Raw genomic sequence first — 22442 nt, 5'->3', positions numbered from 1 at the left:
CCAGGCCATAGGCTCCAGGGCCCCTGTGCCGTGGCAGCCTGGCAATATAGGCAGGCTTGCCCTCGCGATGCCAGACCCCACCTGGGTGAGCTCCTGTTACCTGTCCCAAACACCCTCAGCTCCCTGCCCCACCTCCTCCCTGCCTGCCCCCCCAGGGCGGTGTCCCCTCTGAAGCTGTCCCACTGTTTCCAGCGCTGGTTTCTCCTCCCCCTCCAGGCAGCTCCCCCATGCCCCGGAGAACCCAGTGGCCTCGCTGAGCCCGCTGGAGAAACGTGCCATCAACCTGACGTGGGCCAAGCCCTTCGATGGGAACAGCCCCTTGCTGCACTACATCCTCGAGGTCTCGGAGAACAGTAAGGCCCCTGCCACCTCCACCCTGCCGCGGGGCGCTGGGAGCGGGGCGCCGGGGCTGGCGAGTGGGCACAGGCGTGGATGGGCCTGGCCCGCCCGACTGGGCTCCCGATGGGGGAACCTGCGAGGGGCAGGGGAGAAGTCCAGCTACCAGCGTGTGTGCAAATGGCCACACACCGCTCCCTGGTTTGTGGCAGTAACCGCACACCACTGGGACGGGGCCTGGGGCTCGCCCTCGACACCCCAGCGGCTTCGCTTGCAGCACATCGTGCAGACTGGCTCCTGTCAGCCGGGAGCCAGCCAGGGACCCCACGTGTCCTGTGCAGCCGAGCAGCGCAGTGGGCGCCAGGCCAGGGAGCGGGGATCGGGCCTATTGGCGACTGAAAGGACCGTGTTTGCCCCCCAGCCCCGTGCCGGCTCTCCGCTCTACCTCTCCCCTCTCTGCTCCGCAGACGCCCCCTGGACCACCCTCATGGCTAGCGTGGACCCTGAGGCGACCTCCGTGGTGGTGCGAGGCCTGGTGCCCGCGCGCTCCTATCAGTTCCGCCTCTGCGCTGCCAACGACGTGGGCAAAGGGCAGTTCAGCCGGGACACTGAGAGGTAAGGTGGGGCCGGGTGGCTGCCTGCGTGGCCCAGGAGCTGGCCAGGGCAGGGCGCTGGGGGCCTCACTCTCCACCTTCGCTGCCTCCCCTCCCAGGGTGTCCCTGCCGGAGGAGCCCCCCACCGCGCCCCCCCAGAACGTCATCGCCAGCGGCAGGACCAACCAGTCCATCATGCTCCAGTGGCAGCCGCCTCCTGAGAACCACCAGAACGGCCTCTTGAAAGGCTACCTTATCAGGTAGGCCACTGGGGGGGGGAGCCGGCCCTCCCCACCCGGCCGGTCCCCAGGGCGGCATCTGCCTGGCTCCCACTGGATGGGCCTGCTGGAGCCAGAGGGGGCGCGGCTGCCCGCTGGCCTGACTTGCCCTCCCCCGCCCCCAGGTACTGCCTGGCCGGCCTGCCCGTTGGCTATCAGTTCAAGAACATCACCAACGCCGAGGTCAACAACCTGCTCCTGGAGGATCTCATCATCTGGACCAACTACGAGATCGAGGTGGCGGCGTACAACAGCGCCGGCCTGGGGGTCTACAGCGCCAGGGTGACCGAGTGGACCCTGCAGGGAGGTGGGCGAGGAGGGGGGGGGCTTTCCCCAGCTCCGGGGGAAGGGGGCTGGGTCTCCGCTGGCCCAGTCTGTGCAGGGAAGGGCTATGGGGCGCGGAGCCCCGGGGGATTCGGGAGCCCGGCCTCAGCTCACAAGCTGCTGGGGGCCAGGTGATCAGCAGTGGGCTCCGGACCCAGATCACCGCCCTGCAAAGCAGCATTTGCCAGGCTGCTCGGGCAGCCGTGCTGCTGGGTCCCCGGAGCGAACCTGTCCTGCGGCTGGGGGAGAGGTGCCCCTGTCCCCAGGGGTTTCAGAGCTCACTGGGGAGGGGTGGCCGCGGGGCGCTGGGGTTCAGCGCAGCTAGGGAGGGGAGCCCAGCGTGCCGCTCCCTGCCTGCCCGGTGCTGTGGCTGGGAGGGAGTGCCCCTGACCACAAGCCCAAGGCCCAGGCAGCACCTCCATCCCGCACAGCGTCCCCACCCCCATGCTAAGCCTGCCCTCCTCTCCTGCAGTTCCCACCGTGCCCCCGGGCAACGTACAGGCCGAGGCCACCAACGCCACCACCATCCGCTTCACCTGGAACCCGCCCAGCCCCCAGTTCATCAATGGCATCAACCAGGGATACAAGGTACGGGGGAGGGCTCCCCAGCTCCAAATACAACACAAAGTACAAGATGGCACCCACTCCTTGAGACACCCACCAGCAGCACTGGCCTCGGGGGGGAGGAAACCCAGCGTGGAAGAAGGGCCTGATCCTGGGAGCTACAGCCAGTCCATGTCTCATCCCCTCTGGGGTGAGAGTGAAACAGCATCCCCCTCTCCATGGGTCATCACTGGGATCTCCAGCACCAACCTCTCCCATTGAGCTAACAGAGTAACTCCACTAGCTGGCAGCAATAGTAGGTTGTTATCCTCAGTGTGAGCCAGCTGCTGCAGGGTGGGCAGGACACATTGTGCCCGTGTGTTGCAAACACTCAGGGTTGTACTAGGAGACGCTAATCCATCTTTGCTCTGAACTGCGGTTCGTTGGATTAATTAGTGAGAAGGCAATGTTTATGACTCAGTTTCCCCAGGAACGGTGCCACCATCTTGGATTCTCCGCCAGGGGGGCGAGCCGGCAATGTGAATAAAATCAACAGCATCTCTGCTTAAACCCTCATTTCACACTCGTGGCCTCAAACTTTCTAAACCTCTTTCCGAGGAAAAGTCTTTCCTGTGTCTGCTTCCCAGACCCTTAACAAAAATGGCTTCCCTTTGCATTTAAAACCCCTCAAAAGCAGGTATTCTAACTGAGTCAAGCCTGACCATTCAAATAATATTTACTAAGAGTTAACACTTACAGAGAACCTCAGCCTCCAATGCTCCGTAATTAATTCCAAATCGTAATTAATTCAATTTTACATTCATTACATTGAATTAAAATATTATACTTGTTTCTTAATCTACTGCAAAGAAGTTCAGGAATTTAATTGCCAACAAACGAGATAACCAGAGTAAGCAGGATATTTAACATACTTATTAAATGCCACTTAGTATTTTTGATTAGTATTTTAGGGCCTAATTAGTAGCTAATTAACTTGCTATAGGCTATCTTCCACGGTCCCAATTTAATGCCTAGACGTCCCGTCTAAATGTAACGCCAGAGCAAAGCAGGCTATTGTGCATTGTTATCGGGGGAGTTAATCAGCTGTCTATTGTTTTGTACGGATAAATACAAACGCTTATTAAAACGCATCAAGTGTTTGCTTTTCGCCATTAATTGATGTTTAATCAACTCCGAATAAATGAGAGGCTCCGAATGAAAAGCTTTGATTTGGAGATGCGCTAGAGGGTTTGCATTGTCCTGAAGAGAAGTGTGGGGAGACGCTCCCTCCCCAAAGGAAATCTCTATTCCTTTGGGGAAAGCAAAAACGTCCCCCACGGCTGGTGAGTGAAAAGGCAGTGGGAGTCCAAGCACCTCAGAGCTCAGCTTGTTGGCTGGTGGCCGTACGCGGTCGGGAGCCGGGAAGTTTGTAACGCTAAGCACTCCGAGATTGCCCGCTGTCTGGGACAGTGGCCGTCTCTTCGTTCTGTGTTTGTAAAGCACCTGCCACCGCAAATAATAATAATACAGAGGCTGTTTTTAAAATGCTCTTTATTAAAGGTTAAAAATCATATATTCAAAAATAATCACACACCCCCGACACGACCCGTGTTGCTAACAACTCCTTTGATTGTTGACTGCAACCTGGTTTTAAGCATCAGATTTGCCTTTTCCCTGTTTTCTGGTCTGCCCTTCACTGAGCCCGGGTAATGAAAGTAGTCGGGTCCCTTGCCCTGGGTGAGTCTCCTGCCAGAGCCCAGTGCTGCAGTGTTTGGGGGCCAGGTAAACCCAGCGCTGGGAACGTTTCCACCAATATTGCAAAGCCGCTCCACACGTCCCTTCTGACAGCGCCCTGTGAAAGCTAAACTCCCGTGTCCTGGCCAGATGCAGGAGCAGGCTCGGGGAGTGAGCTGAGTTGAGAGGAGATCTAGGATCTTACGCCCAAAAGACACACTAGCTGGAAACACGGAAACACGGACACATCAGAAACAAACCTGACCGGTGCTCCCAAGGTCAGGACTCTGCCACAGCTGAAAGTAGATTAAGGCATCCTTGGCTTATCTATCACCATCTGGCTCTGTCTACCCCTGTCAAACCTTCCAGTCTGTCTAATTAAGTATCAGGGCAGGTTACTAAGGGGGGTTGTAAATTCTCCATCACTCAGTGTCTTTAATATATGGAGATATACACCTCATAGAGCTGGAAGGGACCCTGAAAGGTCATTGAGTCGAGTCCAGCCCCCCGCCTTCACTAGGAGGACCAAGTACTGATTTTGCCCCAGATCCCTAAGCGGCCCCCTCAAGGATTGAACTCACAACCCTGGGTTTAGCAGGCCAATACTCAAACCACTGAGCTATCCCTCCACCCTTTTGAATAGAGACCGAAAGATACCATGCTCCTTCAGGCACAAATGGTTGAGCTTAAAGCGGGGATCGCTGGGCGAGGGTCTCCGGGCTATGTTACGGAGGAGGTCAGAAAGACTCGATGCCCATAATGGTCCCCTCTGGCCTTGAAATGCCCCCCATGCACTCTGCTTGCTAGCTGGAACCGTTTGTGGAGCCCCCACACAGGCAGCCCTTCCTGCTGTGGGGCTGGGGCAGTGATCTGGCGTCTTGGTGTCCCTCTGGTCCCCATGATCAGTGGACACCCCGGGCGTTTCCGTCACTCACCCACCCGTCCTTTGGAGGAGAGGCTGCTGAGGGGGCAGCCGTGGGGCTGAGGGCTGGTTCTCCCCACCACGCGGGGCTGTGACCCTGTTGTTTTGCCCCCCTAGCTGATCGCGTGGGAGCCAGAACAGGCGGAGGAGGTGACCATGGTGACGGTGAGGCCCAACTTCCAGGACAGCATCCACGTGGGCTACATCGGGGGCCTGAAGAAGTTCACAGAGTACTTCACCTCCGTGCTGTGCTTCACCACGCCGGGCGACGGCCCGCGCAGCCCGCCGCAGCTGGTGCGCACCCACGAGGACGGTACGGGGAGGCCTTGCATTCCCTTGTGACACAGGGTGGGGCGCGCAGCCCAGCCCCCAGACGCGCCTGCAGAGCCAGGGGCCTCAGCCCTAGAACCTGTCCCTACTCCCCATGGGGGATACCCCGGGGATACCCCCCGCTCGCTCCAACTCCCCATGGGGGATATCCCAGGGAGATCCCCGTTCGCTCCAACTCCCCGTGGGGGATACCCTGGGGAGACCCCTGCTCACTCCAACTCCCCATGGGAGATATCCCAGGGAGACCCCCTCTCTCTCCAACTTCCCGTGGGGGATACCCCCGCTCACTCCAACTTCCCGTGGGGGATACCCTGGGGAGAGCCCCCCCTCGCTCCAACTCCCCATGGGTGATATCCCAGGGAGACCCCCGTTCGCTCCAACTCCCCATGGCAGATACCCCGGGATGACCCCCCCAGCTCCAGCTCACCCTGGGGGATACTCCAGGGAGACCCCTGCTCACTCCAGCTCACCCTGGGGGATACTCCGGGGAGACCCCTGCTCACTCCAGCTCACCACTCACTCTCACTGGCCAGCGCCCTGGGGAGACCCCGGCTCGCCCCAGCTCACCTCGGCCTGGCCGCACAGGGGGTGCTGAGATGTGCAGTTTGCTCCACTCTAACTCTTGGCGTTGGGGTTTTTTGGGCAGCGCCTGGCCCCGTGGGGCACCTCAGCTTCAGCGACATCCTGGACACGTCGCTGAAGGTCAGCTGGCAGGAGCCCCTGGAGAAGAACGGCATCCTGACCGGTAAGGGGCTCCCGGGGGGCAGCTTGCCGGAGCCTCCCCCGGCCCAGCTGAGCTGCAGCCTGGCGCTGCCCAAGGCCGCAGCCGGGAACGCACTCTGTGCCGCAGGACAGTCCTGTCTCCCCAGACGCCTGCACCTTCCTTCCCACATGCGGGAGGCCTAAAGTCCTTGCAGCTTCTGCCGTTCTCCTGGAGTGCTTCAGTTACCGCATTTCCACCCCGCTCCTCTCGGCCCCATCCTCCGCATCCCAGACACGTCTGGCTCCCTCCACGTCACGGCGTGCCAAGGAGGCGCTGGCGTGGCCGGGGCAGCGCCCGCTACACCGGGCGGATGTTGCTGTGGACGATGGTGGGGAACTGGCTCCGTGGCGAACACTCGGTGGAGAATTCGGGGCAAGAGCCGGCGGGTGGGACCTTCCCAACCCTCCCCAGGCGGCTTGAACATCCCGAACCGCAGAGGGGTTGGCAAGCGAGGGGTGTGGGGCAGAAGGGACCAGCGTTGACTCAAGGAGCTGGCTCTGCCTTTTGGCCTCTGGCTAGTGGCCCCTTGCGCTGGGCTGTCAGGCTGCTGGGGGGATCTGGGAAGTGAGGCCCCTCTGCCGGCAAAGCATGAGGGTGGCACTGCATTGGCTGGGGCCCACGCGGTAGCCTGGGGAGGAGTGCGGGCAAGTTGAAGGGTGTCTCCCCCGGGGGGGCGAGGGGGAGGTTCCCGCAGTGAGGGGCTGAGTGTGACCTGCCCGTGTGCATGTGGCTGTCTTGTAGGCTACCGGATCTCCTGGGAGGAATACAACCGCACCAACACACGGGTGACGCACTACCTGCCCAACGTCACCCTGGAGTACCGCGTCACCGGCCTCACCGCCCTCACCACCTACACCATCGAAGTGGCCGCCATGACATCCAAGGGGCAGGGCCAGCTGTCCTCCTCCACCATCTCCTCCGGGGTCCCTCCAGGTAAACCCGGCTCCCAGCCCCCTTCTGCTCCCATCACCACCGTCCTGCTGCCCTGGGTGGAGGGCACCCCACGAAGAACGTGCTGGGAGCGGGTCTGGAGCAGGGGGTCAGGTTGGGCCCGAGCAGCACAGAGCAGGAGCTCGTGCTAGGGGTGACTCTGCCCCTAGGGCTGCCTGGGCGTGGGCATGATGCTCCGGTGGCTGCGCCATTCTCCCCTACGGTCCCCCCCACTGCTGCCAGAGGCGCGGGTGCCCAGGTGTGGGCATTGATGGGAGGGGGAAAGCCGGCCACACTTGCCCCCCGGCCCCACGACAGGACGTCCCCTCCCATCCTGTCCTCTCCCTGCAGAGCTCCCCGGCGCGCCGACCAATCTGGGCATCTCCAACATCGGCCCGCGCTCCGTCACACTCCAGTTCAGGCCGGGCTACGACGGGAAGACCTCCATTTCCCGCTGGCTGGTGGAAGCTCAGGTGAGGGGTCTCTGGAGAGGGAGGTGAAGGAGCCGGGGAATCCAGGCCTATTGGGGGGTGTACAGCACCTTGCACTTGGGAGCTCTCGGCCTCCGCCGCCTTGGGCTGGGACATTGCACCGACAGGAGCGACCGGCACGGCCCATGGTGCAGCGCAGGCAGCACCACCGCCCCTCACGCCACCCCCTTGTCCACAGGTGGGTCAGATCGGCGAGAACGAGGAGTGGGAGCTTATTCACCAGCTGGCCAACGACCCCGACGCCCGCTCCATGGAGGTGCCCAACCTCCACCCGTACATGTACTACAGGTGGGTGCTGGGGACCAGCGCTTGGCGAGTGCCATGGTTACTACAACCCCCCTCCGCGCCCGGCAGACAGCTGGTGCCCACCCTGGGTAGCAAGGGGGCCTGGCCCTAGGGTGACCAGATGTCCCGATTTTATAGGAACAGTCCCGATTTTGGGGTCTTTTTCTTATATAAGTTCCTATTACCCCTGAGCCCCGTCCTGATTTTTCACACTTGCTGTCTGGTCCCCCTACCTGGCCCTAATGGATCTTCTCAGCCCATCGGGCGCTGGGCTTTCCTCTGCCAAAGACGGGTATCCCCAGAGGGGCTGGGCAGAGCCTCTCCTCCCTTAGCACTGTACCCCCAGCGTCAGCCCCCACCTGGGGAGGTAGCGGAGCCCGAGAGCATCAGGGAGGGGAACTCTGGGTCCCAGGTGTGGTTGAACCTTCCCCCAGCAGCAGCGCCCCCTAGTGTCCCCCGGAGCACAGCATGGGTTCAGCGTTGATGGTGGGGCGCCCTGAGCTTTGCACTGACAGGGGTGGGGGTTGTATTGTAGCCCCGGGTCAGGAGCTTGGGGGGTGCCCCCAGCCCTTCTGAGTCCTCTCCCTGCCCACGGTGACTCAGCTCCGCTCCTCGCAGCTTCCGTCTGCGGCAGGTGAACATCGTGGGCACCAGCCCGCCCAGCGTGCCCTCCAGGAGGATGCAGACCCTGCAGGCTCCCCCGGACGTGGCGCCCGCCAACGTCACCCTGCGGACGGCCAGCGAGACCAGCCTGTGGCTGCGCTGGATGGTGAGTGACCACGGGGCGCGTCCTGGAAACCCCAGGCCTGTGCCCACCCCCTGCCCGGGATGGGCACTGCCACCACGTCTACCCGGGGCGCTCCCTTGGGTGGGGAGCCGGGAATGAAGCAGGGAGAAAACGGCAGTCACAGGGTCTGGGGGCTGCAGCCCTGTTTAATGCAGCGTTAGCCACTGTCTTCCCGGGGTGGGGAGGGGGTGGAAGCAGCCTGGCTGTGCATTGCAGTGGGGGTGGGCAGTGAGGGGGGAGCCAGCACACAGGTTAGTGTGGGCAGCGCTGGGTTTGGTGAGGGGGTGAACATGGATGAATGGGGGGCTGTGTGAGGAGTCCAGAAGGGAGGCGAGGTTTGTACAGATTAGCTGGGGGCTGTGTAGACTATGGGGGGAGCAGTTAGGTTGGGGAAGGTACGTGGGTTAGCGGGGGCTGTGCTGGGTGTGGGGGAGGGTACGTGGGTTAGCGGGGGCTGTGCTAGGTGTGGGGGAGGGTACGTGGGTTAGCGGGGGCTGTGCTGGGTGTGGGGGAGGGTACGTGGGTTAGCGGGGGCTTTGCTGGGTGTGGGGGAGGGTACGTTTGTTAGCGGGGGCTGTGCTGGGTGTGGGGAAGGTATGTGGGTTAGCGGGGCTGTGCTGGGTGTGGGGGAGGGTACGTGGGTTAGCGGGGGCTGTGCTGGGTGTGGGGGAGGGTATGTGGGTTAGCGGGGCTGTGCTGGGTGTGGGGGAGGGTACGTGGGTTAGCCGGGGCTCTGCTAGGTGTGGGGGAGGGTACGTTTGTTAGCGGGTGGAGGGCTGGTGCTGAGCGTCCTCCCCTCCCCAGCCGCTCCCGGAGCTGGAGTACAACGGGAACCCGGAGTCGGTGGGCTACAGGCTGCGGTACACGCGGGCGGACGGGCGGGGCAGGACGGTGGCGCACGTGATCCACGACCGGGTGGAGCGGGAATACACCATCGAGGACCTGGAGGAGTGGACGGAGTACCGTGTGCAGGTGCAGGCCTTCAACGCCATCGGAGCCGGGCCCTGGAGCCACGTCGTGCTGGGGCGTACCAGGGAGTCAGGTACCTCCCGCCGTGTCCTATGCCCGGCTGCCCACTGCCCCCAGCCTGGGTGTGCCCTGCCCGGCCCCACTGCCACAGGGAGCAGCCGGGCCGGCTTCTGACCTCCCTTTCTTCTCCCCTCGCCAGTCCCCTCGTCCGGCCCCACCAACGTGTCCGCGCTGGCCACCACCTCCAGCAGCATGCTGGTCCGATGGAACGAGATCCCTGAGGCAGATCGCAACGGGCTCATCCTTGGCTACAAGGTGGGTATCATCCTGTGTGATCCCTTGTTCGGACCCAGCCGCCCCCTCTGAATAGCTGGGCTGGTGCCCCTCAACCCCACCCACAGCCCCTGTGACGCAGCCCTGGGCTCCTCCCCACCAGCTGTGTCCCTCAATCTCGATCCTCAACCCCCCTGCTATGCCAGCCCTGGGCTCCTCCCCACCAGCTGTGTCCCTCAATCTCGATCCTCAACCCCCCTGCTATGCCAGCCCTGGGCTCCTCCCCACCAGCTGCATCCCTCAATCCCAATCCACAACCCCCCTGCTATGCCAGCCCTGGGCTCCCCACCACCAGCGGTGTCCCTCAGTCCCAACCCACAACCCCCCTGCTATGCCAGCCCTGGGCTCCTCCCCACCAGCTCTGCCCCTCAATCCCAATCCACAACCCCCCTGCTATGCCAGCCCTGGGCTCCCCACCACCAGCGGTGTCCCTCAGTCCCAACCCACAACCCCCCTGCTATGCCAGCCCTGGGCTCCTCCCCACCAGCTCTGCCCCTCAATCCCAATCCACAACCCCCCTGCTATGCCAGCCCTGGGCTCCTCCCCACCAGCTGCGTCCCTCTATCCCAACCCACAGCCCCTGTGACACAGCCCTGGGCTCCTCCCCACCAGCTCTGCCCCTCAATCCCAATCCACAACCCCTGGGCTCCCCACCACCAGCGGTGTCCCTCAATCCCAACCCACGGCCCCCCTGCTATGCCAGCCCTGGGCTCTCCACCACCAGCTCTGCCCCTGCCCCTCAATCCCAACCCACGGCCCCCTGCTCCCCCAGTCCTGTGGCCCGTGGCTATTCTATTCTTGGGCTCCCTGAAACATGCCTGTGGATGCTCCCGCCGTGGCAGTCCCTTGGGGAGAGGCTGCCCTGCATGTGGCGTGGCACTCTCACGTGGGGCCAGAGCAGTTGTCCCCTGGTGACCAAGATGGGGCTGTGAACTGAGAGGCCATCGTGTGCCCGGGCCCCATTCAGCCTGGGAAGTGGGCTCGGCTGGCATGGCAGGGCAGCCGCGGGGTGGCTCTGTGGGTTTCACGTGGGCTGTTCCAGGTCGTGTACAAGGAGAAGGACTCGGACGCGCGGGCCCGGTTCTGGCCGGCGGAGGGGAACGCCTCCCGCAGCGCCCAGCTCGCGGGCCTGGGCAAGTACGTGCTGTACGAGATCCGTGTGCTGGCCTTCACCCGGATCGGAGACGGCGCGCCCAGCTCCCCGCCCATCCTGGAGAGGACTCTGGACGACGGTAGGCGCCGCTCCTCCCCGCCCATTCCCGCTGACGGGGGTGCTTGGACCGGGGGGCCCTCGCGGCGGGTGACACACGGGGTGAGGCCGGACAGAAACGAGGGCCAGTCTGTGAAAGGGGTAGTGCCCCCGTCACGCTGGGATGGGGAGAAAACGGCGTCTGGTCGGCCCTCGCCATGCTCCGTGCGGACAGCCACCCCTTCTGTCTGTCCGTCCTTGGAGGGCTCCGGCAGACGGGGGTGGGGGTGCCAGCCCTAGAAATACAACGAGGGGACGTAACAGGGCAGGAGAGAGCATTCCTGACCGTGTATCTGGGCCCCGGGGGGGGGGGGGGGTGCCCCCATGCACACGTGTGTGTATTTGCTCGTGTGTGCCCCCGGGGAATGCTGAGGAGGGGATGTGCATGCCCCTAAGGGGATGTGTATGGATGGGGGGTCCCTAACAGGGTGTGTGGTGGTGGGTGTGGGGAGGGTGTCCTTAAGGGTGTGGAGGGAGGGGCGGTGTTTCTCTCTAAGTGGGGGTGTCTCTGTCCCTAAGTCCACGCGTGTGCGTGTGGGAGTCTTTCTGCTCCGTCACTCAGAGACAGGACGTGGGCAGTTTTCAGCGGGATGGCTCCCGAAGGAGGGAAACACCGTTCCCCTGTCGCCCCGGGTGCCCTGTGGGGCGTTTGCACCCAGGTGCACCTGGAAGAGTTGTGCGATGGAGGCCCTGCGGTCGCTAGCGTCGGGGTTTGGCCAGCGGGCTCCCCCACCGCTGGGTTGGGACGGGCTCCGTTCCCCGTTTGCTCCGGCCGAGGGCTCTGAGCCTGTTTGCCCGTCACCCAGCGCGCCCTCTGCTCTCGTCCTGTCCCAGTGCCCGGGCCCCCAGTGGGCATCCTCTTCCCAGAAGTGAGGACCACCTCAGTCCGGCTGATCTGGCAGCCTCCAGCCGCGCCTAACGGCATCATTCTAGGTAAGCGCTTCTCCGAGCGCCCTGGCATGCGGGTAACGGTCCCGGAACCCCGAGGTGGGGGCCGCACTAGGGATGCTCGGCAGCAGGAGGGTGTGACGTTGCTTTGTGCAGCTGTGTGTGTGAGCGACAGGGCTGGGGCCGGGGGATGGAGCTGAGCTGAGCCCTGCGGGGGGAGGGACATGCTGGGGGCCCACCTGTGCTCTGCATGGCATGGTCTCGCTGGGGGAATGGCAGCTGCTGTACCAGGTACTCCAGGAGCCAGCAGCCTCGGGCCCCAGATTCGCCCGAGCTGCTCCCCTGATAAACTGCAGAGCTGGCGAGCCCCATCCCCTCCCCTTCTCGCTGGCCCGAGCCCAGCCCTGCTGGCACCGAGATGGGCTGGGCACGGGCGCCATCTTCCCGCTGGGGGGAGACATGGACAGTGAGCCCCGAAGGGCCAATTGCAAACATCTCACCCAGCCTGAGGCAGGGGAGCCAGCCCCCGGCTGGGGTCACCTCCCGGGCAGGCCCTAGGGCCAGACCCTGTGGGGGGAGCTGGGCCCACGCGTCCCCCCGGCCAGTCCTGGCTCCATCCCGCGTCTCCTGGAGCAGCCTTTCTGCCCCCTTGCCCGGCGCTTGCTGACCGCCTCCATCCTCCTTCTCCGCAGCGTACCAGATCACCCACCGCCTGAACACCACCAGCGCCAACGCCGCCACCGTGGAGGTGCTCAACCCCAGCGCCCGCCAGTACACGGCCACCGGCCTGCAGCCAGAGTCAACCTACCTCTTCCGCATCACGGCGCAGACCCGCAAAGGCTGGGGCGAGGCGGCCGAGGCGCTGGTGGTGACCACCGAGAAGAGAGGTAACCGTGCCGGGGCTGGGGGGGCAGGGGCGGGCACTGCTCCGAGCCAGCCACGGGCGTGGAACTCAGGCCCTGCCCGCGGGGGGATGGGGCCAAGCCCTCACGCCCCTCTCCTCCTCCTCAGACCGCCCGCAGCCCCCCAGCAAGCCTGTGGTGCAGCAGGAGGACGTGAAGGCCCGCAGTGTGCTGCTGTGCTGGGAGCCGGGCAGCGACGGCCTCTCCCCGGTCCGGTACTACACCGTGCAGACCCGCGAGCTGCCGGCTGGCGAGTGGACACTGCACTCCGCCTCCGTCAGCCACAACGCCACCTCCTTCGTTGTGGACAGGTGAGGTGGGGCCTTCGAACCGGGCAAGGCCTGGTAGGGTCTGTGGCAGGGTGAGGCAGGCGAGAGGCAGCGTGTCGTGGGGGCACTGGGCTGGGAGTCAGGAGGTCTGGCTTTTATTCCCGGCTCTGCCACCGACCTTAGGCACCGTTCTGTGCCTCAGTTTCCCCACCTGAAACGAGGAGAATGGCTTTGTGACGCTCCTTGGGCGATCTCATTCCCCCACGGCCTGGCCAAAGCAACGCTGCGCCATTTCATACCCTGGACCCGGTGCCTCACGCCCTTCCCCTTCCCCTCCTGGCCCAGGTTGAAGCCCTTCACCTCCTACAAGTTCCGCGTCAAGGCGACCAACGACATTGGGGACAGCGAATACAGCCCGGAGTCGGAGTCACTCACCACCCTGCAGGCCGGTCAGTCCCCCTTCCCCGCAGGCCTGGGCTGGTGCCCCATTGCTAGCCAGGCTCAGCCCCGGCACCGGGAAGGCATGGGAGACGTGGCACATGGAGGCTGAAGGCCACCGGAGCCGGCCTTGTCTCTTCAGGGGCAGGGTGCAGCCCACGCTGGGTCATGGCTCCCAGCGCACTCCAGGCTGGAGCCTTGTCTACGGAGTGAGGGGGTCTGTCCAGTGCTCGGCCAGGGGGCCAGCTGGTGCTCTTTGGGGCAAGGTGGGGGTTGGTCACATGGGCCCATCGGCTCACCCTTCCCAGCAGTGGCGGGGATTCGAACCAGCGACCATGCGGACGGCTCCAACCCCCTGAGCTGCGCAGGAAGGGAGCCGGAGTCTGGAGCCAGGGACCCTCGTGCCTCTCAGCATCTCACCTGTGTTTCTTCTGTCCTCAGCCCCAGAGGAAGCCCCCACCATCCTCTCGGTCACGCCTCACACCACCACCTCCGTCCTGATCCGCTGGCAGGTACCGTGCGGCACCGCGCTGCCCCCGCCCATCTCTGTAAGACAGCGGCTTGACTCCCAGGAGGGCCTGGGAGCTGTGTCCCCTCGGCACTGCAGATCCCCTTGCCCTCTGTTCCTGGCCGCACTGCTCTCTCTGGGCAGGGCCCCACTGGCTCCCCGCACCCTGCAGCTGTGCCACCCGGCGCTGCATCCGCTCCAGAGCTCCCGCACGCCGCTGTTGGTCGAGTAGGACGCCGGCATTCTGGGCGCTGAGTGCCTGCTGCAGAGAGGGGCCAGAAGCAGGCTAGCCCCAGTGGGTACTGCTGCTCCCCAGTGGGCTCTGGGGACCTGCAGGGGCTGGGAGCGCTGCGAAGGTACCTTGCACCTCTCAGGATTGAACCCTCCTCACCCCAGGACTGGGCTCTGCAGGGACCCCAGGGCCCGCCCTGGCTGTAGGGAGCCCCCTTGCAGCAGGGCATGGCGGGGGCAGCGAGCGAAGGAGGAAATCCCACAGAGGGGTGAGGGCAGCGCAGGCTCCGGGAGCGGGCAGCGCCGTGCACATCGATATGAAAGGCACCGTCTCCATGGGCTGCCCCTCCCTGACTGCACCCGCCTCTTGGCTCCTGTCCCCCCCATACAGCCCCCCAACGAGGACAAGATCAATGGGATCCTGCTGGGTTTCCGGATCCGCTACCGCGAGCTGGTCTACGACGGGCTGCGCGGCTTCACCACGCGCAGCATCAGCAGCCCCGGCGCCAAGTGGACGGAGCTCACCCGTGAGTGCCCTTATTCGGCTCCTGCGGGGGGCAGGAACAGCGTCCCCTGGGAACGCAGACAGGGGGGAGGGGACGTCAGGGGGGGGATTCCTCTCGCCCTGGCCCATGGGGCTCTCCGTGACGCCCAGCCGCACCCCAGCCCTGCCTTGCAGCCCCCCCAAGCGCTCTGCGTGTGAACACCAGCCGGCTGGCCCCAGAGCCTCCTGCGCACCGAGCCGAGCTCCAGGAGCTGTCCTGTGCCGGCGTGTCCCGCGGGGCTCGGGGCAGCGTCACCCTCCACGGGGGGTGCCATGGCTGGTGGTGTGAGTGCTGACGCCAAGGGGGGGGGTCTGCTCTCTGCTGGGCGGGGGGACCTGGAGAGGGCTACGAGGTCAGAAGCAATCAGGGCACTCACGGCTTGAGAAGGACGTGGTTAGCTGGGGAGAGCCTGAAATTTGACCTGGTGCTTTTTTCCCCTTTTCCCTGTTTGCGAAGTCTCTTGTATGCTGAACCGGGGGCCGGGGGCCTGGGGCAGGCAGGGGCCAGGGGAGTTGGCCAGGGGCTGAGGTTCTCCCCAGACTTATGCTAAAGCCCCCCTGAGAGGAGCCCCAGCCCCCAAGTCCCAGGGTTGCTGTGCTGAGGCCTGTCAGTCATCTCTGATCATGGCGCCGACCCTGGCACTGTGCTGCGCACTCCCTGCTGGCACCGGTTAATGCCCAGGCTGCTACGCAGAGGAGCCGCACCGCTGGGGAGGGCTGCAGCCCATGCCCTGGGAGTGGAGAAGGGGAGTGGGATGGTAGGGCAGAGGCCACCCAGTGCTAAGTGGGTAGCAGGCAGCCTGGCACTGCCAGCTGGGCTAATGGCAGTGCCAGAGGAGCTAAGGCTGAGGGGCAGAGACCGGGCATGCCGGGGCCAGGGAGGCAGGAAGCCGTGTGAGGGCAGTCCCAGGGGCGTACTCACACAGCAGGGCACAACCAGCTCCTGTCACTCCCGGGCACTCCCCCGCTCCAGCTCCTCTGTACCCCCGGTGGCAGCAGTGAAGGTTTCTTCCCCCTGCCCGCTAACCAACGCTGCCCCCTGCGCTAGCCCTGGCAGCCATCCCGCCACTCCATGCTCCGCGGGGCATCCGCCCTGCTTGTTCTGTCTGTGTGTGACTAACCCCACTGACCGCTCTCCCCTGCGCTCCCTCTCAACGCCCGCAGCAGGGTACGCCGTGCGGAACCTGACCGGAGCCGACCTCACGCACCATCAACTGGACAGTAAGTCTCCGCTCTCTGCTTCGGGGCTCGTCTCTGTCCGTCTGCGTGTCGCTCCCCTCCTGACTTCCCCACCCACCCACCCCCGCATTCCAGCGACCACCTACGGGCCCCCTCCGCACTCCACCGACGGGCGACCGTTAGTCACTTCACTGCTCCCCATCAGGGAGGGGGGGCAGACGTACCGGCAGAGCTGCCCCCTGCGGCTGGGGTATCACAGCAGGACAGGACATCCCCACCGCCCGGCCTAGCCCCGAGGGGGCAGGGAAGGGGTTAATGGGAGGGAGTACTCCTGGCCCTGTGGATGGGCCCCTGCCCGGCTCTCCCTGGCACCCACTTCCCCTCCTCTCACCCCCTGCAGATCTGAGCAAGCACAGGCGTTACGAGATCCGCATGAGTGTGTACAACGCCGCGGGCGAGGGGCCCTCCAGCCCCCCCCAGGAGGTCTTCGTAGGCGAGGCGGGTGAGTCAGGGCTGCGCGGGCATCTCTGCTTCCGGGCAGGCTTCGAGCTCCCCTGTTGGTCACTAAGGGCCGCCCCGTCCCTGGGCCGCGTCCGGCGCTCACCAGGGAATTCACAGGCCCTGCCCAGCCGAGCGAAGGGAGCCTCTCTCAGAGGGGTAGCAGCCGGGGCTGCGCTTCCCCGCAATGACCCAGCCTGTGCCCACGGCCTTCCCCACTCCTCAGCTGTCGGCCAGCAGCAGGACGCTGTCTGATGGATGGCAGCACAGCGGCTGCAGGAGAGACCCCCGGTGTCCGCAGGGAGAGGGTGCGATCAGATGGAAGAGGGGCCGTCCCCTTCTCCCGCCATACCCCAGCCGCCATGCCGGGGGACGGGAGTGCCGGGGGGCTCGGGCGCTCTCACCCCAGCTCGCTCTCCTTCTGTAGTGCCCACCGCCCCGCCGCAGAACGTGGCCGTTCAGACCGCCACAGCCACCCAGCTGGACGTCACGTGGGAGCCGCCATCCCTGGAGGCGCAGAATGGTGACATCCAGGGCTATAAGGTACTGGCCCCCCATCTCCCGCTGGCTGTTACGATCGGCACAGCACCCAGAGGGGCACGTCGCTGCGGGGAGCTGGGCACCCAGAACTCCCATTGGCTTCCCTCTCAACACCAGCCGTGCCTCAGTTTCCCTCTGATGCCAACGAGGCCAGGAGCACTGAGCCGGGTGTGTGAAGGAGGGACTGAGTTGAACTGGTCGGTGCTGGGAGATGCTCGGGTAGAAGGCGCTCCAGGAATACAAGGCACAGGGAACCTGTTTGATTCGAGGCCATCAGAGCCAGCAGTCAGTGGCATCGGGATTGCAAGGGAATGGGGATGGGGGATGCAGCCACCCTGCAGCTGCATCCCGGCCAGCTCTGGGGCCGTGGGCATCGTTAGCCCGAGCTACAGGGCAACATATCATATCACACACACACACACACACACACCCCAAGGAATCGTCACAGCTGAGCGCAGTTCCCGGTGTGCTCAGCAGGTGGCGCGGTGTCACTTCCAATCCCGCACCGGCCCTTTTCTCCTGCCCCTCTCAGGGGTCTGGGCACTCCCTGCAGCAGGGCATAGCTGGGATTCGGGGGGTGGGGGGACACCTGGCATGTCCACACGGGCCGGACTTCTTTGCCCCGCAGCCCAGGGGTGGGAGCTTGCAGCTTGGCCGGCCACCCAGCCACCCCATTGCATCCCTCGTCGGGCCAGGGTTGGCCTGCCCCTGAGCGTGGAGTGGTGGGGGTGCACCACTGCGGGATACTGGGTCAGCGGGCGGGGGCAGAACGGGGGCATGCCCAGGCCATGGGGTGTGCTGCGGAGGCCCGGTTCTGGGCAGCGGCTTTGCAGCTCTCAGGGAAGCGGGGCCGGGGCAGGATGGCTGGGACCGTACAGCCTCTCCCTGGATATTTGGGCACCGCTCAAGGGTGACCTCAGCCCGCGTTTGAGTCTCTGGGCTCAGCCAAGGGATCTGGGTCACATTTTCCACCCAGCGTGGCCTGGAGCCGGCGCGTCCTGCTCCCCCCTTTCCTCTGGACGCAGGAAAGCCCCTTCTCTGACTCAGAGCCAGAGACGTGTGTGCGTCTTCTGTGCTCCCGGCCTCCCTTTGGATCCCAGAGGGGCTGCGGGCGGTGTCGTGGAGTGTGGGGGGACACAAGGCCCTGCACCCCCGGCTTCCTGCGATTCACCATGACTCTCAGCCAGCCAGTAAAGCAGAAGGTTTATTTAGACAACAGGAACACAGTCCAAGACAGGTCTTGCAGGCACAGACAACAGGATCCCCCTCAGTTAGGTCCATCTTCGGGTCCCAGGGCACCCTAGCCCCCTTGGGAGGTCAGAGCCCCGTCTGCCTCTCCAGGCAGCTCCAGAAACTCCCTTCAGCCACCCCTCCCACAGCCTTTGTTCAGTTTCCCGGGCAAAGGTGTCACCTGGCCTCTAACCCCTTCCTGGCTTCTCACGTTATATGCTCCCATGTCTTCCCTCAAGGCGAGTCTCTCATCCCCCAATGCAGACCGTCCTAGCCAACCTCCCCTGCCTTCCCAGCCAACACTCCCCACTCAGCATTCAAGACCACATTAAGAACAGGCCCAGTTCGTCCCAGGGGGTTTCTGGAATGGAGACGCCTCTGGACCCTGGGATTGTCCAGACCCAGACACTGCAGGCCTTTATCGTCGAGGGGCTGACAATGGAACTTAATGAAACCGGTGCAAGTCCCATGTGGACACACTCGCTTCGCTTTGTGGTGTTTGCCTGAAACTGATCAGGAGGCGTTTAAGTTAAACCCAGAAAAGCCGCTTTTGACCTGCAGCCGATATCCCCTCACGGAGGTTTTGAGAAATTGGTTGAACTCCCCTGCCCCTTCCCTGTGCCAAGCGAGTGCGTTTCCTGTTTGGACCAGCCCCAGGAGAGGGCACCAGCCTGGCTACACCGCTGTAGGAGCTTTCCTCTTTCTGGAGCGTGTCTGAACGTGTCCCACTGAAAGATGGGGCAGGGGTCTTTCTTGGGGGTCAGGGGACCTTAACTATAAACGGCCCTACGTCTCCTCCACCGCAGAGCAGTCACCGCCCCGGTCGCTCCACCAAGGGGCCACAGCGGGTCCGTTTCCCGGTGCGCTCTGCAGAAGGAGAAGCCAGGCAGGCTGGATCTGGGGGAAGTTGAGCCTGCGCGTGGGGAGCCAGGAGCCCCAGCCCGGGGTGGTCAGCGCCGGGAGCAGGCTGTGAAGGGGAGCGCCTGGGCCTAGCAGCTATGTCGGGCCCCTGCCAGCACTGGGCCTGGCCTTACCCCGGCTCCCGTCTTCCCCGTCCCCCCGCAGATCTATTTCTGGGAGGCCCAGCGCCAGAATGGCACGGAGCGGGTGAAGACGCTCTTCCTGCCCGAGAACGGGGCCAAGCTGAAGAACCTCACGGGATACACCTCGTACCTGATCACCGTCTCGGCCTTCAACGCCGCCGGAGACGGGCCCCGCAGCGCCCCCGTCAGGGGCAGGACGCAGCAGGCAGGTGGGCTCCATCCTCCTCTCACTCATGGGGCCGCGAAGCAGGAGGGATCGCACAGCGACCCACGTGCGCCATCCCGACCTGCAGCCCACCCTGCCCCGCCTTATCCCAGCCCTGGGCTCCCTCTGCCCAGCTCTGCCAAGCCCTGTGTGCTGCCACCACATCCCTCTGTGTTCTGGGCCTGTCCTGAGCAGAGGCTGGCCAGGAGTTGTGCTCCTGCTTGGTGCTTCTAGGTTGAGACCTGACAAACTCGTCCCACTTTTGGCCCCAGGCTGGGATGGAAGCCAGGTGGGGGTGGGGCTCTGCAGTTAGCAATGCTGCGGGGATGCCTGGCTGCTGAAGTCCCAGGTGCCCTCCCTTCCCATCCGAGAAATAAACCAGCCCGTGCGTCCAAGAGCTCCAGGTATGGAGCCTTCTCGACACAGCACCAGGGAGGAGGCTGAAAATAATCACCCCAGTTCTTTGTGTTGGATCTGCCAAGGTAGCTCCGGGGCTCCCCGCTGCGGCAGGCACCCCCTCTCGGCCTTTGTGGGGGGCCTGAGGGACCAAGTCCCAGAGACGCTCTGCCAGGCAGGCTTCGAGCACGCTGCAACAACGCCTCGTTCTCCTTGACTGTTCCCGGACAAAAGGGGAACGGGGGCATTAACCCCTTTGTCCCCTCACCCGCCCACGAGGTGTCGCGTCAAGATAGGAAGTAGCATTTCCCCAAAATAACCCAGACGTGTGAGGTGTCTTGGCAGGGAGCTTGTCGTCAGGGAAACCAGAGGCGCAAGGTGCGCTGGTGTCAGGAGGAGACACAGCCCAGATGCGCCGGGGGTGCGTAGCTCTGTAGACTGGGGAGACACAGAGGGGCCCGGCAGGGCCGATCAGTTGTTTCCGATTGGGTCTGGAGCGCTTGTGTCTCTCGCTCTTTTCTGGAGTTGTGGTGGGAAGAGGGGGGGGCGGAGGAGTCCAGCCCCGCAAGGGGGGTGTTACTAGGGATTTGGCACTGGCGGGATGGGTTTGGAGTTCTCAGCTAACTCGCTGTACCACGGGCAGCCACCTCCTGAGGGCTCCCTCATGGCCCAAGGTCGCTCCAGCATGCCCTGCCCCTTGAGGGCCCTTTAAGAACTCACTCGGTCCAAAAGTCCCTCAAGTGACCCCCTTCCAGGGTCTGTTTACTGAGTCCTCCAGCACATGCTGGCCCTCCAGGCCCCAGCCCCAGTCCAGCTTGTCTCTCCTGGTAACCCAAACTTGGACAAAGTCTTTCAAACACAGAACACAAACTCGCACAGTCCCCGCCCCCCCGGCTCCGAGGGACTGCCTGTCTGCTTCCCACACCTGCTCAGGGGCGGGGGGGGGGGGGCAGGGAATTTGGGCAGGTCACAGACACACACCCGTTAATGCTGACGGCGTGTGACTGAATCCATCCCTTTCCCACGGCCTCGCTCGCCAACCGCCCCACCCAGCAAACCCCAGGACGAGCTGGCCGAGGAGCGAGGGGGGCCAGCAGGATCCACGCCCCTCTCCTCACTCGCCCGGGGGAAGTCTGCAAAGCCCCTCTGCTTTCTCCTCGCAGCCCCCAGCGCCCCCAGCACCATCCGGTTCAGCGAGCTGACCACCACCTCGGTGAACGTCTCCTGGGAGCCACCTCTGCTGCCCAACGGCATCCTGGAAGGGTACAGGCTGGTCTATGAGCCCTGCACGCCTGTGGACGGTAAGGGCCCTGGGCTGAACAGGCAGGAGTGGGGTGGAGGTGGGGCAGGGCCATTCACTGCGGAGGGGAAAGCTGGGGAGGTGTGATGAGGGGTCGGGGGCCTCCACTTCCTGGGGGGCTGGGAAACAGAGCTGGCAAAGGAGCCCGGGAGGCAGGAAAATCTGTTTCTAGGGAAGGATTAAATTTACCCCAGGCCAGGTGGATGTGCTGAGCAGTACGGGCTAGAATCTCTTTGTGGCCCCCTGCCACACGTCACAAGGGTTTGGGGACCAGCCCAGTGTCCCGGCCCAACTCCCGCTTGTGCCGTTCCCTTCTGCTGCCCTTCACTTTACAACCGTTCCCGGGTTCCTCCCCAGAGGTGGCTGCAGGGCACCTGGGTTTGTCCCGTAGGTCACTGTGCAAAGGGATTGGAGATACACGAGGACGCACGGTCCTGAGCGCACCCGAAGTGTTGCTGCGGGAGCAGAGGGGGCACGTTCTCTCCCGCCATTTTGATGGTGAAAATGGTTTTTTTCAACAAAATGGAAATTCTGGCCAAAGTCTCTTTGTTGGTGAAAAGTTTCAGGGATTCAGAAAAAAAACAAACCAAAACAAAACTGAGCAAAGAGCATCTTCAGTGGAATCTTCACGGGATCAAAACATCCCGGTGCAGCCAGCTCTCATGATCCTGCATCACGTCTTCAGAGGGGGTCTAGCACCTCCCTCCTCCATCTCTCTGCAGCCCTGCAGTGCCCCATGTAGCCCGGCCCAGCGCTGCCACCACACCACCTCCCGTACCCGAGCTGTTACGTTCCAGAGCGACAGACAAAAGAGGGGGAGCGTTGGCTCCCTCCTCCTCCCCGAGCGGCCGATGAGACATGCAGAGCGGGCAGGAGAGAGCCTGAGAACGCAGCGAAGAGCACGGGTGGGGTGGCCGGGGGGACAATGGCTGCTCAGTGTTCCCTGCTGCCACCTGGGCTTCTGAGAGTCGGGTTCAGAGGAAGTGCTGTGAAGCGAGAGCTCGGGAGGAGGGCCGCAGTGACCCCAGGGAGCAAGGGCTGGGGGGCTTCTCCTTTGAACCCGCGCCATGCAGGATGTCGTTTGATCCTGCAAACCCTGCTTGCCGCCCACAGCACAGAAGGGCCTGGGGTTCTGCCAAGCAAAGGGCATGCTTCAGGGCATGTGCTGATCCCGCAGGGTCAGGAAGGCTCTCCCTGCTCGTGCTGTGCCAGCTAGAGGGGGACATTGTGTGCTTCCTGCAAAGCAGGGTACTGGAGGCAGGATAGGGGACTAGCTGGGCCAGGTAGGTGTGTGTTAACGGAGCCAGCCTGTGCTATGGTGCAAGAGACCTGGGATCCAGTCCCCAGAGCAGAGACGCCAGCCCGGCTACTCCGGATTTGTGCTCCAGGGAGTCGCTCCTCCAC

General features: G+C 63.9%; 2 protein-coding genes across 13 annotated transcripts in view; both read left to right on the top strand.

Annotated features, from left to right (window-relative positions):
* LOC135974812 (serine/arginine repetitive matrix protein 1-like) overlaps window positions 1-22442 on the top strand; it is a 244884-nt gene that overhangs the window by 125988 nt on the left and 96454 nt on the right. The gene's annotated exons all lie outside the window — the stretch shown is intronic.
* The window catches only part of SDK2 (sidekick cell adhesion molecule 2), a 175248-nt gene that overhangs the window by 140847 nt on the left and 11959 nt on the right, over window positions 1-22442 (top strand). For 9 of the 12 annotated variants that reach the window (XM_065563708.1, XM_065563706.1, XM_065563704.1 and 6 more), the window contains 25 exons: window positions 217-353; window positions 804-951; window positions 1049-1189; window positions 1333-1514; window positions 2004-2119; window positions 4848-5043; window positions 5707-5805; window positions 6565-6756; window positions 7105-7226; window positions 7423-7532; window positions 8148-8298; window positions 9121-9358; window positions 9485-9600; window positions 10661-10850; window positions 11702-11800; window positions 12448-12642; window positions 12767-12968; window positions 13272-13375; window positions 13806-13876; window positions 14495-14630; window positions 15812-15868; window positions 16227-16328; window positions 16752-16867; window positions 19160-19346; window positions 20902-21039. In XM_065563708.1, coding sequence (XP_065419780.1) covers window positions 217-353; window positions 804-951; window positions 1049-1189; window positions 1333-1514; window positions 2004-2119; window positions 4848-5043; window positions 5707-5805; window positions 6565-6756; window positions 7105-7226; window positions 7423-7532; window positions 8148-8298; window positions 9121-9358; window positions 9485-9600; window positions 10661-10850; window positions 11702-11800; window positions 12448-12642; window positions 12767-12968; window positions 13272-13375; window positions 13806-13876; window positions 14495-14630; window positions 15812-15868; window positions 16227-16328; window positions 16752-16867; window positions 19160-19346; window positions 20902-21039 — 3545 coding nt within the window. The remainder of the gene's footprint in view (window positions 1-216; window positions 354-803; window positions 952-1048; window positions 1190-1332; window positions 1515-2003; window positions 2120-4847; window positions 5044-5706; window positions 5806-6564; window positions 6757-7104; window positions 7227-7422; window positions 7533-8147; window positions 8299-9120; window positions 9359-9484; window positions 9601-10660; window positions 10851-11701; window positions 11801-12447; window positions 12643-12766; window positions 12969-13271; window positions 13376-13805; window positions 13877-14494; window positions 14631-15811; window positions 15869-16226; window positions 16329-16751; window positions 16868-19159; window positions 19347-20901; window positions 21040-22442) is intronic. The other 3 variants (XM_065563709.1, XM_065563705.1, XM_065563703.1) reach the window with 2 other exon arrangements.

This window comes from Chrysemys picta, chromosome 12 (assembly GCF_011386835.1).
Source record: "Chrysemys picta bellii isolate R12L10 chromosome 12, ASM1138683v2, whole genome shotgun sequence".
NCBI classification, from domain to species: Eukaryota; Metazoa; Chordata; order Testudines; family Emydidae; genus Chrysemys; species Chrysemys picta.
The sequence above is the reverse complement of the archived record's forward strand: the minus strand, read 5'-3'. Positions and strand labels throughout refer to the sequence as shown.